Source organism: Sus scrofa, chromosome 8 (genome assembly GCF_000003025.6).
Source record: "Sus scrofa isolate TJ Tabasco breed Duroc chromosome 8, Sscrofa11.1, whole genome shotgun sequence".
Classification (NCBI taxonomy): Eukaryota; Metazoa; Chordata; class Mammalia; order Artiodactyla; family Suidae; genus Sus; species Sus scrofa.
Genome location: NC_010450.4, coordinates 44,750,912 through 44,765,958, shown reverse-complemented (window position 1 = coordinate 44,765,958; position 15,047 = coordinate 44,750,912). Strand labels below are relative to the sequence as shown.

Here is a 15,047-nt window from a genome sequence, read left to right as displayed (position 1 = left end):
CAGCTCGGATCCTGTGTTGCTGTGGCTCTGGTGTAGGACGGAGGCTACAGCTTGGATTTGACCCCTAGCGTGGGACCCTCCATAGCCTTGAGTGTGGCCCGAGAGACAAAACAAACAAACAAACAAAAACAATAAGTAGCTAATACTGAATGCTTAAAATGTTCTGGGCATCTTGCTTGATGTGACTTGGTGTGACTTGATTTATTTATTACTTATTGTTTATTATTCATTTTTATTTATTTTATTATTTTTATTATTAAATGATGTGACCTTATTTTTTTTTTTTGGCCCCGCCCAAGGCATGTAGAAGTTCTCTCAGGCCAGGGATCCAACCAGAGCCACAGCACTGACAAAACAGAATCCTTAACTGCTAAGCCACCAGGGAACCCCATGACTTACCTTATTTAAATTGAACCACAAACTTTAACTACCTTTCTCTTCCTGTGCAAATGGAAGTCATAATGTAATAAATCAAAGCACTGTGTACTATTTTCACAAATGTACTTTTTTTGTAATTATTTATACATATCTGCTGAATAAGTGACTGTAAATTCTCGAACACTATTTCAGAATTAGGTTCAGAATGTCAAGGACCATGGCAGAAAGAGTAGGATTAGGTCAAGCTAAGTTCCACTACTGCCTGCATCTTTCCATCTAAAGGAAGAAAGATAAGGGGCTTAATTCAGGAACTGCAGGTCACAAAACAGGTTCTGTTGCCCCGCTTTTCTGTAAAAAGGACTCCTAGGCTGTTCCCTAGTAGATGGGAGATGAACCCAGAAAGCACGCGGTCCTGCGCATATGTTTCCACAGAAAAGAGCTAGAATCTCGCCCTTTGCTGTAGACCAGATGCCCAGGTACAGAGCCGTGCGGACTGAAGGGGCGCAGTGTCTCTAGCCCCCATGCTCCGCCCAGGAGGCGGGGAGGAGTTGGTGAACCGAAAGAGGAAACGCTTGACCCGAACCCTGCGGGATGGAGCTGCTGCGCTTCTGGCTGCTCTGCTGCTGCTGCTGCTGCTGCGGTGCTGACGCCACCCGGATCCCGCCACGGGGCCGTCACCCGCCTGCCGCCTTCCGGGTACCGCGTGCATTCCTGCTGGGATCCCTTCCCGCACCGGGTGGGGCGAAGGGCCCGCAAGTAACACCCCCGGGGTCACTTGCCTCTTCCTATCTGGGGTTGCAGGGGCTACCGGAACGCCACCTCCGGGGGTCGCCCGCCCCTTCCTGTCCCGGAGCGGAGAGGCCAGGACTTTGGAGCTATCAGAGCTCCACTCTCGGGTTCACTTGCCTGTTCCCGTTAGGAGCGAAGGGTCCCACCCGAGCGCCAATCCCAGGGGTCTCCCCCCGCCCCGTCCTGCTGGACGGGCAGCGGGGCCACACAAGAGCCACTCCGGGGGTCGCTTGCCCCTTCCGGTCCCGGGGCGTTGAGGCCAGGGCTTAGGGGCCACTCAAGCGCCACTCCCGGGGGTCGCCAGCTCGCGGTCCGATGGCGAGCCAGGGTTCCTGAGAGCGGGCGAGCTCTCCCTCCCTCATCGAGTTCTAGGGGGTCTCTCTCCCCCTGACCTGTGCTAACCCCTAGATTGGTACTTCAGGAAGAAAGAGGTTTGGCTGTGGGTTTATATGATGCGCCGCAAGTAATCATTGGCCACGTCCAAAGTGTTTCTGATTGGAAGACGCACACACTGCCCTGGCCTTCTCACCGCCTTCCTAAACTGGCGGTTGCACAGTCGCGGGAACCAGAAGCAGGCGGAAGAAACGTGTGGTTCTTCCTCCGGAGAGGGGCGCTGGTACCCTCCTTATGAAATCAGAATTTTATCAACAAAAAGCCTAAGTTTAGCAAGCTCAAAGACTCTTACCCATCTCTGTTTTGCCTGAACCCGGGCTCGCCATCTTACACGTTCACCTGACTCGGTGGAGACTGATTTAGAGAGAAAGGGGAAGCATTTCATTTCCTTTTCAGATTATTGTGAAGGGTTCACAATCTCAGATTGTACCCCAGCGTTAAAACTCGGGAACAGGCCAGTAACCTGAGTATAAATAAGGTTTTTGTTTGTTTTTTTCCTGAAATCAAGGAAGCTATCAGAAATAATGATTTAGAGTTTGCCTTACCATAGTCTATAAATCTGATGGCATTTAATTTTAAAATCGTAACGTCGTTATCATGACAATGTGTTATAAAAAAGAATTCATTCATTCTTAAAATAAGTATGAAATCAGTAATACTGGCGCTTATCCAAATTGTATGTATGTGTACATATATATGTATGCATGTATGTAGGTATGTGTGTATTTATGTATGCATGTGTGTATGTATTTTTTGCTTTTTAGGGCCTCACCGGTAGCATATGGAGGTTCCCAGGCTTGGAGTCAAATTGGAGCTACAGCTGCTGACCTATGCCACAGCCACAGCAATGCAGGATTCCAGGCGCATCTGCGACTTACACCACAGCTCATGACAATGCCAGATCCTTAACCCACTGAGTGAGGCCAGGGATGGAACCCACAACCTCATGGTTACTAGTCAGATTTGTTTCTGCTGTGCCACAATGGAAACTCCATGTTCTTTCTCCTGGTGTCCTGGTGTTTTCTTGAGATTCTGCAGCAGTGCTCTTTTCTACCTCTCCTGCTCTTGCCCCTGGAGGGCCAGTGTTTAGGAAGTTCCACTGTTGCCTGAATCTGTCCATCCTTATTTTTGCCCTATTGTATTGCTCTAGAGTTCCATTCTAGCTTTCAAAACCAGAAGCATGGGTATAATTGCTTGAGAACAGTTTTTGTCTTCTCCTCCCGCCCTGAGCTTGGTGGTGTATGGTGGTGAACACTACCCCTTAGGGAGAAATGATCATTTGCAGCTATATTGATAAGGTATTCATTGACTTAACAGCTAACAGCACCACCATATTCCTTGAAAAATTAGTATTTGAGATATTGGAAGCACAAGGAAGGCAGAATAATGAATGTATATTTTAAACAGAAGTAATTTATATAATTTGTAAGCATATATGTATTTACTCATATTATATAGTTAACTTATACCGGGCCTGTGAAAAGGCCATACCAAGAGATGATGTCTAGAAAATGCAGCTCTTCTCAGGAGAAATGTAGGGGTACATGTTGGGAGATAGAAAGTTAAGTGAATGAAGATTCTTAGTGCTTTTAAAAACGTTGCATTGGAAGTTCCCATTGTGGCTCAGCGGTAATGAGCCCGACTAGTATCCATGAGGATTCGGGTTCAATCGCTGATGTCACTCAGTGGATTAAGGATCCAGCATTGCTGCAAGCTGTGGTGTAGGTTGCAGATGCAGCTCGGATCCCACATTGCTGTGGCTGTGGTGTAGGCTGGCAGCTGTAGCTCTGATTCGACCCCTAGCGTGGGAGATTCCTTATGCAACAGGTATGGCCCTAAAAAGCCAAAAAAAAAAAAAAAAGCATTGAGAAACGCTGAAAATGTTGTCAAAGCAGTTGCTTCCAGTGGGGGTTTACTTCATGAGATGGAGGCCTGGGAGAACTTGTAGGTCTCCTGTCCACAGTTGTTGAAAACTCTTTTTGAACCTGGATGGCTGTTTAGACCTGGGACAGGGAGCTGGAGAAGGGCAAAGAGAGAAAGGGCTTTGCTTGCTTGGTACCAATGAGCATTAGGCAACATCCTTCTGGCCTGGCAGGATGGATTAAAGTGTGATAACTGAGAGTATAACCCTGGGAAGCTTTATCTCTTTAACATTATGTCAAATTACGAATCGGTTGAGACTTGCAACAAATTATTGGTCTACCTAATATTATTTACAGATTCTAGAAAATTTCCTTGCTCCACAGTCAAGTTAAAATGAAAAAGCAAAGTTTAAAAATTAAGAGTTATGAAGTGCTGTTTGTTGTGTTAAGGAGAATCTGTAGGATTCAGAGTGAAAAGTGGACAAATATGGAAGACCAGGAGCTGTATAGAGTCTTTGGATCTCTCCTCATGTTTGCAAGCAGGCTGATGAGTGGTGACTGCCAGAAACATAGTGTGGGAAGGTATTCAGGGAATCACAGCTGTAGACACGGAGAAATGGTCCGATTGATGAGTCATGTTCTGCGTGGTCATGGTTCAGAGAAAGGTAAAATCTTTTGTCATCCCGCCTTCTGTGTTTTCCTAAGTGCCCCGGGAATACTCTCTAAATGAGAATTAGGCGACACCCATGACATTTACCCACACACTGTCATTATATTATTACTGGGTGAAGACCAGGCTCCTCCTTGGATGATTATGCATGCTTCACAGGATAACTGATGGGGGCAGGGTGCAGGGGTGGGAGGGTAAGAGCGCCTCCCTCTGTTCTTTTACTCCTTAGAAGCTTCCAGTGTTCAGGACACCCCTACTGTTGGATTAAATCTGTTCTTTGTGCCAGGACCTAGGTGGGCACTGAAATGTACTGAGGGTCTTCATTTGACCACAGAGCAGCTGAACTCTTGACCTCTTCGGGCCACAAACCCAATTAGGGAATCATTAAACATTTACTTCAGAATCATGTCTATATGCCAATACTCATGTGGTTTTGCATACAATTTTGAAACTTCACCTTAAAAATTGTTTCCATCATAACATATGCTACATTAAAAAAATAAAATAAAATTATGTATACTGGTAGGCATGTTTGTTTACGTATGAATAGAAGATCATAGCATTTTACAGTGAAGGGGCCTAACTAATGAGCTACAGATGTTTGCTATAAACAGCCCCTTAAGAACTGGATTATTTCCTCCAGATAAACTTGATCCAGAAGGCTTTAAGTTGTAATTTCTATCTAACAGAAGCATTAAGAGGTGAAATTGACTTAAGATACTCTTGTTCAGGTGGCAGTTTCTAATGGTTCTAGCTTCTCATGCACTGCCAAAATGAAAATATGTCATCAACTTGAACTTTTGAGTCGAAATTGATTGGTTCATTTGTTCTTGTGTCCATTCATGTGTCCAATGCTTTAACCTCTCCTGTGGATAGGGAGAAGGTTTAGGTTTTCTGACTCAGTGAGAACAAGACACACGCTAACTTCTAAGAAATTACAGCCTAGGAAGTGAATCTTATGTTTAAACATTGATCCATAAATGAGAAGAATGTAAAGTACACTAGAAAACCAGATTGTTTCAATCAGTTCACAAAAGGATATGTATTGTATTCAATCTTTATGTGCCTGCCCACACACAAGTATGCAATAACTACACATCTCTTATTATTTGACTTTACATGGTAAATATATGTGTGTGTTATTTCAGACTTCAGCACAATATATAAAAAATGATTTTTCAAAAAATTTTTAAAAAATGCTTTGTCTAGGAAGCTTTTCTAAAGCAGTCTTTTATAAAAGTATGTCCTATGAAAAAATTTGTTATTATTCACATGTAGGTTTTCTTGGGAACCCTAGTGACATCTGGAATATTGACTGCACATTCTAACATGGTCAGCAGTATCCTTGCCTTTTACCTACTAGATGCCAGTCATGTCCCCCATCCCCAGTAGGGCAATTAGTCATGTCTCCAGAAACAGCTAAGAGTCCTGGGAAGGGGAGAGGAGGAAGGAAGGAGGCAGCCTTTCAGTGAAAATCACCCATGGAAAATGACTGCTCCAAATCTCATGAGAAATTCTTGGCAATGAACCAACACTGTACACAAGCATTTTACTTTTCTTCTTATTCCTGGAGTTGCTGCAAAATTCCAAAAACTGAAAGCACCAGCAATGAGAACACTTGAAATCTGTTTGTAAAATGTATGATTCATCCTGCAGCAAACCTCAGAATCTGCCAATAAAGAATGTAAAAGTCTAAGAAGCAGAAGTGAAACACCCTGGGTTTAGAGAGCCAAACAGGAAGTGATCTTATAAACCACCTTCTACTTCCCTCCCAATTTCAATATACAGCTTATCCCCATGCATGGGAGTCATCAAAGGGAACACATATCAGACTGATAAGTTGCCCAATAAATCACCATTAGTAGAAGAAAACCTAGGAGTTCCCATTGTGGCTCAGTGGTAATGAACTCAACTAAGTATCCATAAAGATTTGGGTTCAATACATGGCATCATTCAATGGGTTAAGGATTCTGAGTTGCCATGAATTGTGGTGTAGGTTGTAGACTTGGCTCTGATTTGACCCCTAGCCTGGGAACTTCCATGTGCCACTCATGCAGACCTAAAAAGAAAAAAAGAAAATCTAGATGTCAATGGAGAACATATACTAAATTCTCACTGCCTTCTCAGCCAAAAAAAAACTAGATGTGAGGTCTAGTAAAGTAGACCCTTCCCAGGATTTCTTATTGGCTGAATAACCACACTTCTGCACCAAATACTAGCTGTGTTACCCAAGACCAATTATTTATTCACATCTTGGTTATTCATCTGTGAAGTGGAGTACCTAGTACAGGGTTAACATCAACTACGCAAATCACCTAGGAAAAACACATTCAATTGAATAATCCCTTCAACCTTGCATATTTAGTGCACCCAATAAGTGAGGAATTTAATTTAGAGCCAAAAGCAGTTTGGTTTTACTTACTCCTTCAGAAAGAGTTGGATATCTACAAGAGGAAAAGGCATCATTTAATTTACTCTGACCTATGTTGTCATTTGCTTCTAGGTATTTTTTAATTTCCTTTTGATTTCTTCAGTGATCCATTGGTTGTTTAGTAGCATGTTGTTTAGTCTCCAGGAGTCTGTGTTTTTTGCAGTTTTTTTCTTGTTGATTTCCAGTCATATATTGTTGTGGTTGGAAAAGATGCTTGATATGATTTCAACTTTCTTAGAGTTACCAAGGTTTGATTTGTAGCCCAGGATGTGATCAATCTTAGAGAATGTTCCATGTTCACTTGAGAAGAATGTGTACTTTGTTGCATTTGGATGGAATGTCCTATAAATGTCTTTTAAGCCCATCTGGTCTAATGCTTCATTCAGGGCCTGTGTTTCCTTATTGTTATCTGTCTGGATGATCTGTCCATTGCTGTAAGTGGGGTGTCAAAGTCCCTCACTATTATTGTGTTATTGTTGATTTGTCCTTTTAAGGTCATTAGCAGTTGCCTTATGTATTGTGGTGAACCTATGTTGGGTGTGTAGATATTTAAAATTGTTATATCTTATTCTTGGATTGATCCTTTGATCGTTATGAAGCATAATGAAGCATTAGATCCTTTGATCAACAAAGATACAACACTCCAAAACCTATGGGATGCAGCAAAAGCCATTCTAAGGGGAAAGTTTATAACAATACAAGCCCACCTCAGGAAACAAGAAAAAGCTCAAGTAAACAAGCTAACTTTATATCTAAGGCAGCTCCAGCGAGAAGAATAGACAAGACCTAAAGTTAGTAGAAGGAAAGAAATCATAAAGATTAGAGCAGAAATCAATGAAATAGAAATGAAGAAAACCATGGAAAAGATCAATGAAACAAAAAGCTGGTTCTTTGAAAAGATCAACAAAATTGATGAACACTTAGTCAGACTTATCAAGAAAAAAAGAGAGAGGATTGAAATCAATCAAATTAGAAATGAAAAAGAAGTAATAATGGACATCACAGAAATACAAAGGATCATAAGAGACTACTATATGCAACTATATGCCAATAAAAAGGAAAACCTAGAAGAAATGGACAAATTCTTATAAAATACAATCTTCCAAGATGAAATAGAAAAGATCGACGGACCAATCACAAGAACGGAAATTGAAACTGTGATTAAAAACTTCCAACAAACAAAAGTCCGGGAACAGATGGCTTCACAGGAAAATTCTATCTAACAATAGAGAAGAGCTAACACTCATCCTTATGAAACTATTCCAAAAAATTGCAGAGGAAGGGACACTCCCAAACACATTTTATGAGGCCACCATCACCCTGATACCAAAACCAGACAAAGATTCCACAAAAAAAGAAAACTAGAGGCCAACTCCACTGATGAGCATAGATGAAAAATCCTTAACAAAATACTAGCAAACCACATCCAACAATATATTACAAGGATTGTACATCATGATCAAGAGGGATTTATCCCAGGGATGCAAGCGTTCTTCAATATCCACAAATCCATCAGTGTGATACACCACATTAACAAACTGAAGATAAAAACCATATGATCCTCTCCATAGACACAGAAAAAGCCTTTGACAAAATCCAACACCAAATTCTGATAAAAAACCCTTCAGAAAGTGGGCATAGAGGGGAACCTACCTCAACATAATAAGGCCATCTATGATAAACCCACAACTAACATCATACTCAATGTTGAGAAGCTGAAACAATTCCTGCTGTGATCAGGAATAAGACAAGGATGTCCACTCTCACCACTACTATTCAACAGAGTTTTGGAAGTCCTAGCCACAGCAATCAGAGAAGTAAAAGACATAAAAGGAATCCAAATTGGAAAGGAAGAAGTAAAACTATCACTATTTGCAGATGACATGATACTATACCTAGAGAATCCTAAAGACTACCAGAAAACTCTTCAAGCTCATCCATGAATTAGGCAAAGTCACAGGATACAAAATTAATACACAGAAATCGACTGCATTTCTATACACTGACAATGTAAGATCAGAAAGAGAAATTAGGGAAGCTATCCCATTTACCATCACATCCAAAAGAATAAAATACCTAGGAGTAAACCTACCTAAACAGACACAAGTCCTGTACTCTGAAAACTATAAGATGCTAATGAAAGAAACCAAAGCTGACAGAAACAGATGGAAAGACATACCATACTCTTAGATTGGAAGAGTTAATATTATCAAAATGACTATACTGCCCAAGGCTATCCATAGATTCCATGCAATCCCTGTCAAATTACCAAGGATGTTTTTCACAGAACTTGAACAAAATATTTTAAAGTTTGTTTGGAAACACAAAAGACCCAGAATAGCCAAAGACATCCTGAAAAAGAAAAATGGATCTGGGGAAATCAGGCTCCCTGACTTCAGACTATTCTACAAAGCTACAATCATCAAAACTATATGCTACTGGCACAAAGACAGAAATATAGATTAATGGAACAGGATAGAAAGTCCAGAATTAAATCCACGCACCTACAGCCAAATAATGTGTGACAAAGGAGGCAAGAATGTACAGTGGAAAAAAGACAGCCTGTTCAGTAAGTGGTGCTGGGAATACTGGACAGCCACAGGGAAAAGAATGAAATTAGAACACTCCCTAACACCATACACAAAAATAAACTCCAAATGGATTAAAGACCTAGATATAAGACCAGACACTATCAAACTCTTAGAGGAAAACAGGCCAAACACTCTCCTACAAAAATGACAGCAACATCTTCTCAGATCCACCTCTTGGAGTAATGACAGTAAAAACAAAAATAAGCATATGGGACTTAATTAAACTTAAAAGTTTCTGCACAGCAAAGTAAACCCTAAACAAAATGAAAAGACAACCCACAGAATGGGATAAAATCTTTGCAAATGAAATGACTGACAAGGGATTAATCTCCAAAATTTATAAACACCTCCTACAACTCAATACCAAAAAAAAAAAAAAACAACCCCATTGAAAAATGGGCAGAAGACCTAAACAGACAATTCCTCAAAGAGGACATACGGATGGCCAAAAAACACATGAAAACATGTTCAGCATCACTCATGATTAGAGAAATGCAAACCAAAACCACTAGGAGGTACCACCTTACACCAGCCAGAATGGCCATCATCAAAAAGTCTGTGAACAATAAGTGCCGGAGAGGGTTTGGAGAAAAGGGAACCCTATGACACTGTTGATGGGATTGTAAATTGGTGCAACCACTGTGGAAAACATTATGGACATTCCTCAGAAAACTAAACATAGAACTACCATTTGATCCAGCAATCTCACTCCTGGGCATCTATCCAGAAAAAAACTATGACCCGAAAAGACACATGTACTCCAATGTTCACCAGCAGCACTATTTTCAATAACCAAGACATGGAAACAAGCTAAATGTCCATCGACAGAGGAGTGGATCAAGAAGATGTGGTACATATACACAATGGACTATTACTCAGCCATTGAAAGAAATGAAATACCGGCATTTTTAGCAACATGATGGACCTAGAAATTATCATGCTAAGTGAAGTCAGTCAGATAATGAGACGCCAGCATCAAATGCTATCACTGACATGTGGAATCTGAAAAAAGGACAGACTGAACTTCTTTGCAGAACAGATACTGAGTCACCGACTTTGAAAAACTCATCGTTTCCAAAGGAGACAGGTTGCGGGGTGAGAGGATGCGCTGGGGTTGTGGGATGGAAATCCTATAAAATTGGATTGTGATGATCATTGTACAACTATAAATGTAATAAATTCATTGAGTAATAAAAAAAAGAAAAATAATAATAATTTACTCTGACCTAGTCCTAGTCTGTGAAGGAGATTGCGCTGATCTCCTGCAAGAGGTTGTGATTAAGGACCAGCATGTAGCTTAGAACCCCTGACTACCCCAACTCCAATGGGATTTTACTCTTAGAACTTTTGAAAATGACTGTTTCCCTATCAGTTTACCTTAAACAAAGCAGCTTCTGACTGCTGTTACCCATAAGTGGAAAGTTTGGGGAATTAAGGTGCTTGGAAAGAGGAAGGGTTTCTAATCTTCTAAGAAAAATGTTGGTTTCTCAAGAGTTTTAACTCTCCGCCTAATCAGGGTATAAGACTGGTCAGGTGTCTTATCAATTGAGTTCTCTTCTATTATTATCAGACTGAAACAATCCTCTTGGTTTTTGTTTTGTTTTGTTCACTTTATAGGGCCATACTTGCGGTATGTGGAAGTTCACAGGATAGGGGCTGAATCAGAGCTACAGCTTCTGGCCTATACCATAGCCACAGCAATGCAAGATCTGACCCACGTCTGTGACCTACACCTCAGCCCATGGCAACACCAGGTCCTTAACCCTCTGAGTGAGGCCAGGGTCGAACCCACACCTTCATGGATACCAGTCTTGGATTTGCCATGATGGGAACTGCCTTGGTTGAGCAAACATGGTCCTTCCTTTCCTTTTATGGGTTTGTAAGAAGTGTAGAGAATGATTGAAGTAGCATAGCTAGGGCAGCAAAGCAGAAAATGAGAATACAGAAGAGAGTGCTCAGAAACATCTGATGTTTTAATCATTAATTGAAATATGTGATTACCTAAGATTCTAGCTTTTAAAAGGATGGCTGACTATTAGTTCTAATCAAGGTAGCTTTAAGTACAGGGCCCTAAAGTATGAATTATTATTATTATTATTTTAGTATAGCTGATTTACAGGGTTTTGTCAATTTCTACTGTACAGCATAGTGACCCAGTCATACATATATATATATATATACATTCTTTTTCTCATACTATCCTCCACCTAAGGTATGATTTTGATTAGAGAGACTTAAGGTGCATAATATCTATTAATGTTGAAAGGACATGTTTTCCCTAGTTTTAAATTTACGGGATCATTTCCTCAAGTTCTTTGGCCCTAGATCCCCTTCCAGGCAGGAATCTGGTATGTCTTATTGTAATTCATTCAATTAAAACAAAACAAAACAAAAAAATAGGTAAAGATAATTATTTTTCAGGAGATCTCTTTAATGCTGTTTTGATTTATCACCTCTAAGTTTGTAGTGTTCGATCCATCTGTTTTCAAACTTCAACTTTCAAAGCTGCAAATAATATGTCCCCTGTATGTTCCCCAAAACTTTGCATCTTTTATTTAACAAATGAAATTAAGGGTCAGGACTTTTCATTTTAATATCCTGTGTGGCTTTAGGAATATTTACTATATGGTTGATCAAGGTTATAGCCTCCATTGCCTTGTATTGGGATCATATGCTGATAGATCCTATACCTATGATCAGTTCTGTGACAGAGGATGTTAATAGCATGAGGAATGGGGCTCAATTTAGGCTCATAGTGTGTGACGTTTCCATGAAATCTGCTCTAACAGCAAGAATGAGATAGATCAGAAAAGTCTCTTGAAATAATAGTTATTACCAGAAGTGAAATATAAGACTTAAAAATTTTAAATTATTTAAAACCACTGTTAGGCATTTCCCTAGTGGCCTAATAGTTTTTTTTTTTTTTTTGAATGATTTTTATTTTTTACATTATTGTTGCTTTACAGTGTTCTGTCAGTTTTCTACTCTACAGCAAAGTGACCCAGTCACACATACATATATACATTCTTTTTCTCACATTATCCTCCATCATGCTCCATCACAAGTGACTAGATATAGTTCCCAGTGCTATACAGCAGGATCTCATTGCTTATCCATTCCATCTGCAATAGTTTGCATCTGTTAACCCCAGATTCCCAGTCCATCCCACTCCCTCCCTCTCCCCCTTGGCAACTCCAAATCTGTTCTCCAAATCCATGAATTTCTTTTCTGTGGAAAGATTTACTTGGGCCTTATATTAGATTCTAGATGTAAGTGATACCATATGTTATTTGTCTTTCTCCTTCTGACTTCACTTAGTACGAGAGTCTCTACTATCTCTACTAACATTCCATCCATGTTGCTGCAAATGGCATTATTTTGTTCTTTTATAAGGCTAAGTAGTATTCCACTGTGTATATATACCACAACTTCTTAATCCACTCATCTGTTGATGGACATTTAAGTTGTTTCCATGTCTTGGCTATTGTGAATAGTGCTGCAATGAACATATGGTACATGTGTCTTTTTTCAGTGAAAGTTTTGTCCAGGTATATGCCCAAGAGTGGGATTGCTGGGTCATATGTTAGTTCTATTTTTAGTTTTCTGAGGTAGCTCTATACTGTTTTCCGTAGTGGTTGTACCAATTTACATCCTCACCAACAGTGTAGGAGGGTTCGTAATAGTTAAGGATTCCACACTGTCACTGCTGTGGCACAGGTTTGATCCCAGGCCTGGGAATTTCTGCATGACTCAGACACAGACAAAATAACCCCACTGTTAACAATGAGGTTCTCCTGTACAGCACAGGAAACTATATCCAATCACTTGTGACAGAACATGATAGAAGATAATATGAGAAAAAGAATATATATATATATGTGTGTGTGTGTGTGTGTGTGTGTGTATATGTATATATAAACTGGGTCACTTTGCTATACAAGCAGAAATTGAAAGAACTTTGCAAATAAACTCCAATAAAAATTTTAAAAAAACATAATATATATGTGTATGTATGACTGAGCCACTTTGCTATGAACATGACACTGATACAATATTGTAAATCAACTATATCCCAATTAAAAAAACAAACAAACACTGTTATTTGGAATTAATATAATTCCTATTGTTATAGAAAATAGAAAAATAAATATTCTTGGATATTCTGATAATTTTATTTTACTATGAAAGCAGTGTATTTATTTCAGTAGATTACTCTTTATTTCTGATTCCGTGAGAAAGATTTGCTCCACATCAACCTAAGGAAATATGAAAACATCATCTTTGGATGTCATTTTTTATAATCCAAATGTTCTATGTCTGAAGGGGAAAAAAGATCATAAGAGTATTTCATTGAGCACTTTTTATGTTAGATACTGTAAAATGTGTTTTCCAAACATTATCTTATTTAATGTTCATATTCTGCCAGTTCTGCATTACCACATTTGCCAACAAAGAAAATAAAGCCCAGATAGGCTGAATGTATAGTCAAAGATTGCACAGCAATGTGTATTTGTGTGGTTAGACATTTGAGTTTGTTACAGGGTTGAGAATAGAGAAATCCTCTGTGTGTGTGTGTGTGTGTATGTGTGTCTGTGTGTCTGTGTCTGTGTCTGTGTCTGTGTGTAGATAAAGAAGAAAATTATGCTTTGTTCAGAATTCTCCAGGGAAGTACTTTTAATATTATTAGCAGTCTTGTAGGGTCAAAAGAAGCAGATTGGGATTAGAGGTGGGAGAGGGCAAAGCCAAGCATTTTGGGGTTCAGAGGAGTTTGCTTTTGCCAACTTGATAAAAGCCTGGGCTGGGACTCCATGAAATGACAGAAGTTGCTGCACTGGAATAGCAAGGAAAATTCACAAGTGGAGTTCTATTAGAAGTTGGTCTCTAGAGTTTCCTAGAATCTTTCCATCTGGTTGAAGAAGTCCTTTTCATTCAGTGCTGAGAGTTTTTAACATGAAAAGTTCATGAATTATGTCAAGTGTTTTTTCTCTACCTATTGAAAATATCACATGGTTTTCCTTTTTTATTCCACTAATATTACGTTGCTTGATTTTCAAACATAAAACCAATGTAGTCTTTTTTATTTTTTGCTTTTTAGGGCCTCACCTGTGGAATATGGAAGTTCCCAGGCTAGGGGTTGAATCATAGCTACAGCTGCAGGCAGGCCTACACCACAGCTGCAGCAACCACAAGCCCTGAGCTGCATCTGCAGCCTATGCCCCTGTAGCTTGCAGCAACACAGGATCCTTAACCCGCTGAGCTGAGGCCAGGGTTGGAACCCACATCCTTATGGATACTAATCATGTTCTTAACCCACTCAGCCACAATGAGAGCTCCCCAATATAATCTTTTTAATGAAACTTACTCGGGCATGATGTATTGTCTTATAAATTGTTGAATTCGATTTGCTAATGTTTTGTTAAAGATTTTACGTCTATAGTCATGAAAGTTATTAGTGTGTAGTTCTCTTGCCTTGAGATATCTTTATCTGGTTCTAGAATCAGGGTTATACCGGCCTTTTAAAATAAGTTTCAAAGGGTTCCTATCTCCCTTATTTTCTCAAGGAACGTGTGACAACTGGTATTTTTCCTTTCTGAGTTGTGTGGAATTTGCCAATGAGGCCATGGGGTCTGGTTTTCTTTGTGGGATGATTTTCAGCTAGGAATTGAATTCCTTGAGTTGGTAGCAAGCTGTTCATTTTCTACTTCTCTTATATCCAGATGTGGTAATGTGTGTCTTGCAAGAAGTTTGTTCATTTCGTGCAGGCTATCAAACTTACTGAGGCATCAAGTTGTCCAAATACTATTCTTCTATTGCCTGGAGCATCTGTAGTGGTTCTCTTTCCTTCCCTGATATTGGTAATTTATGTGTCTCCTCTTTCTGTTTTCTTCCCTTTTTTTTTCCTTTGTCACAGGAGTAAAACCTGTGGGAAGAAG

General features: G+C 39.8%; 1 protein-coding gene across 1 annotated transcript in view; it reads left to right on the top strand.

The window, feature by feature from the left end:
* The window catches only part of CTSO (cathepsin O), a 37,738-nt gene continuing 23,286 nt past the window's right edge, over nucleotides 596-15,047 (top strand). Inside the window, exons 1-2 of the mRNA XM_021100531.1 lie at nucleotides 596-607; nucleotides 842-1,114. Of these exons, the coding sequence (XP_020956190.1) occupies nucleotides 596-607; nucleotides 842-1,114 (285 nt within the window). The remainder of the gene's footprint in view (nucleotides 608-841; nucleotides 1,115-15,047) is intronic.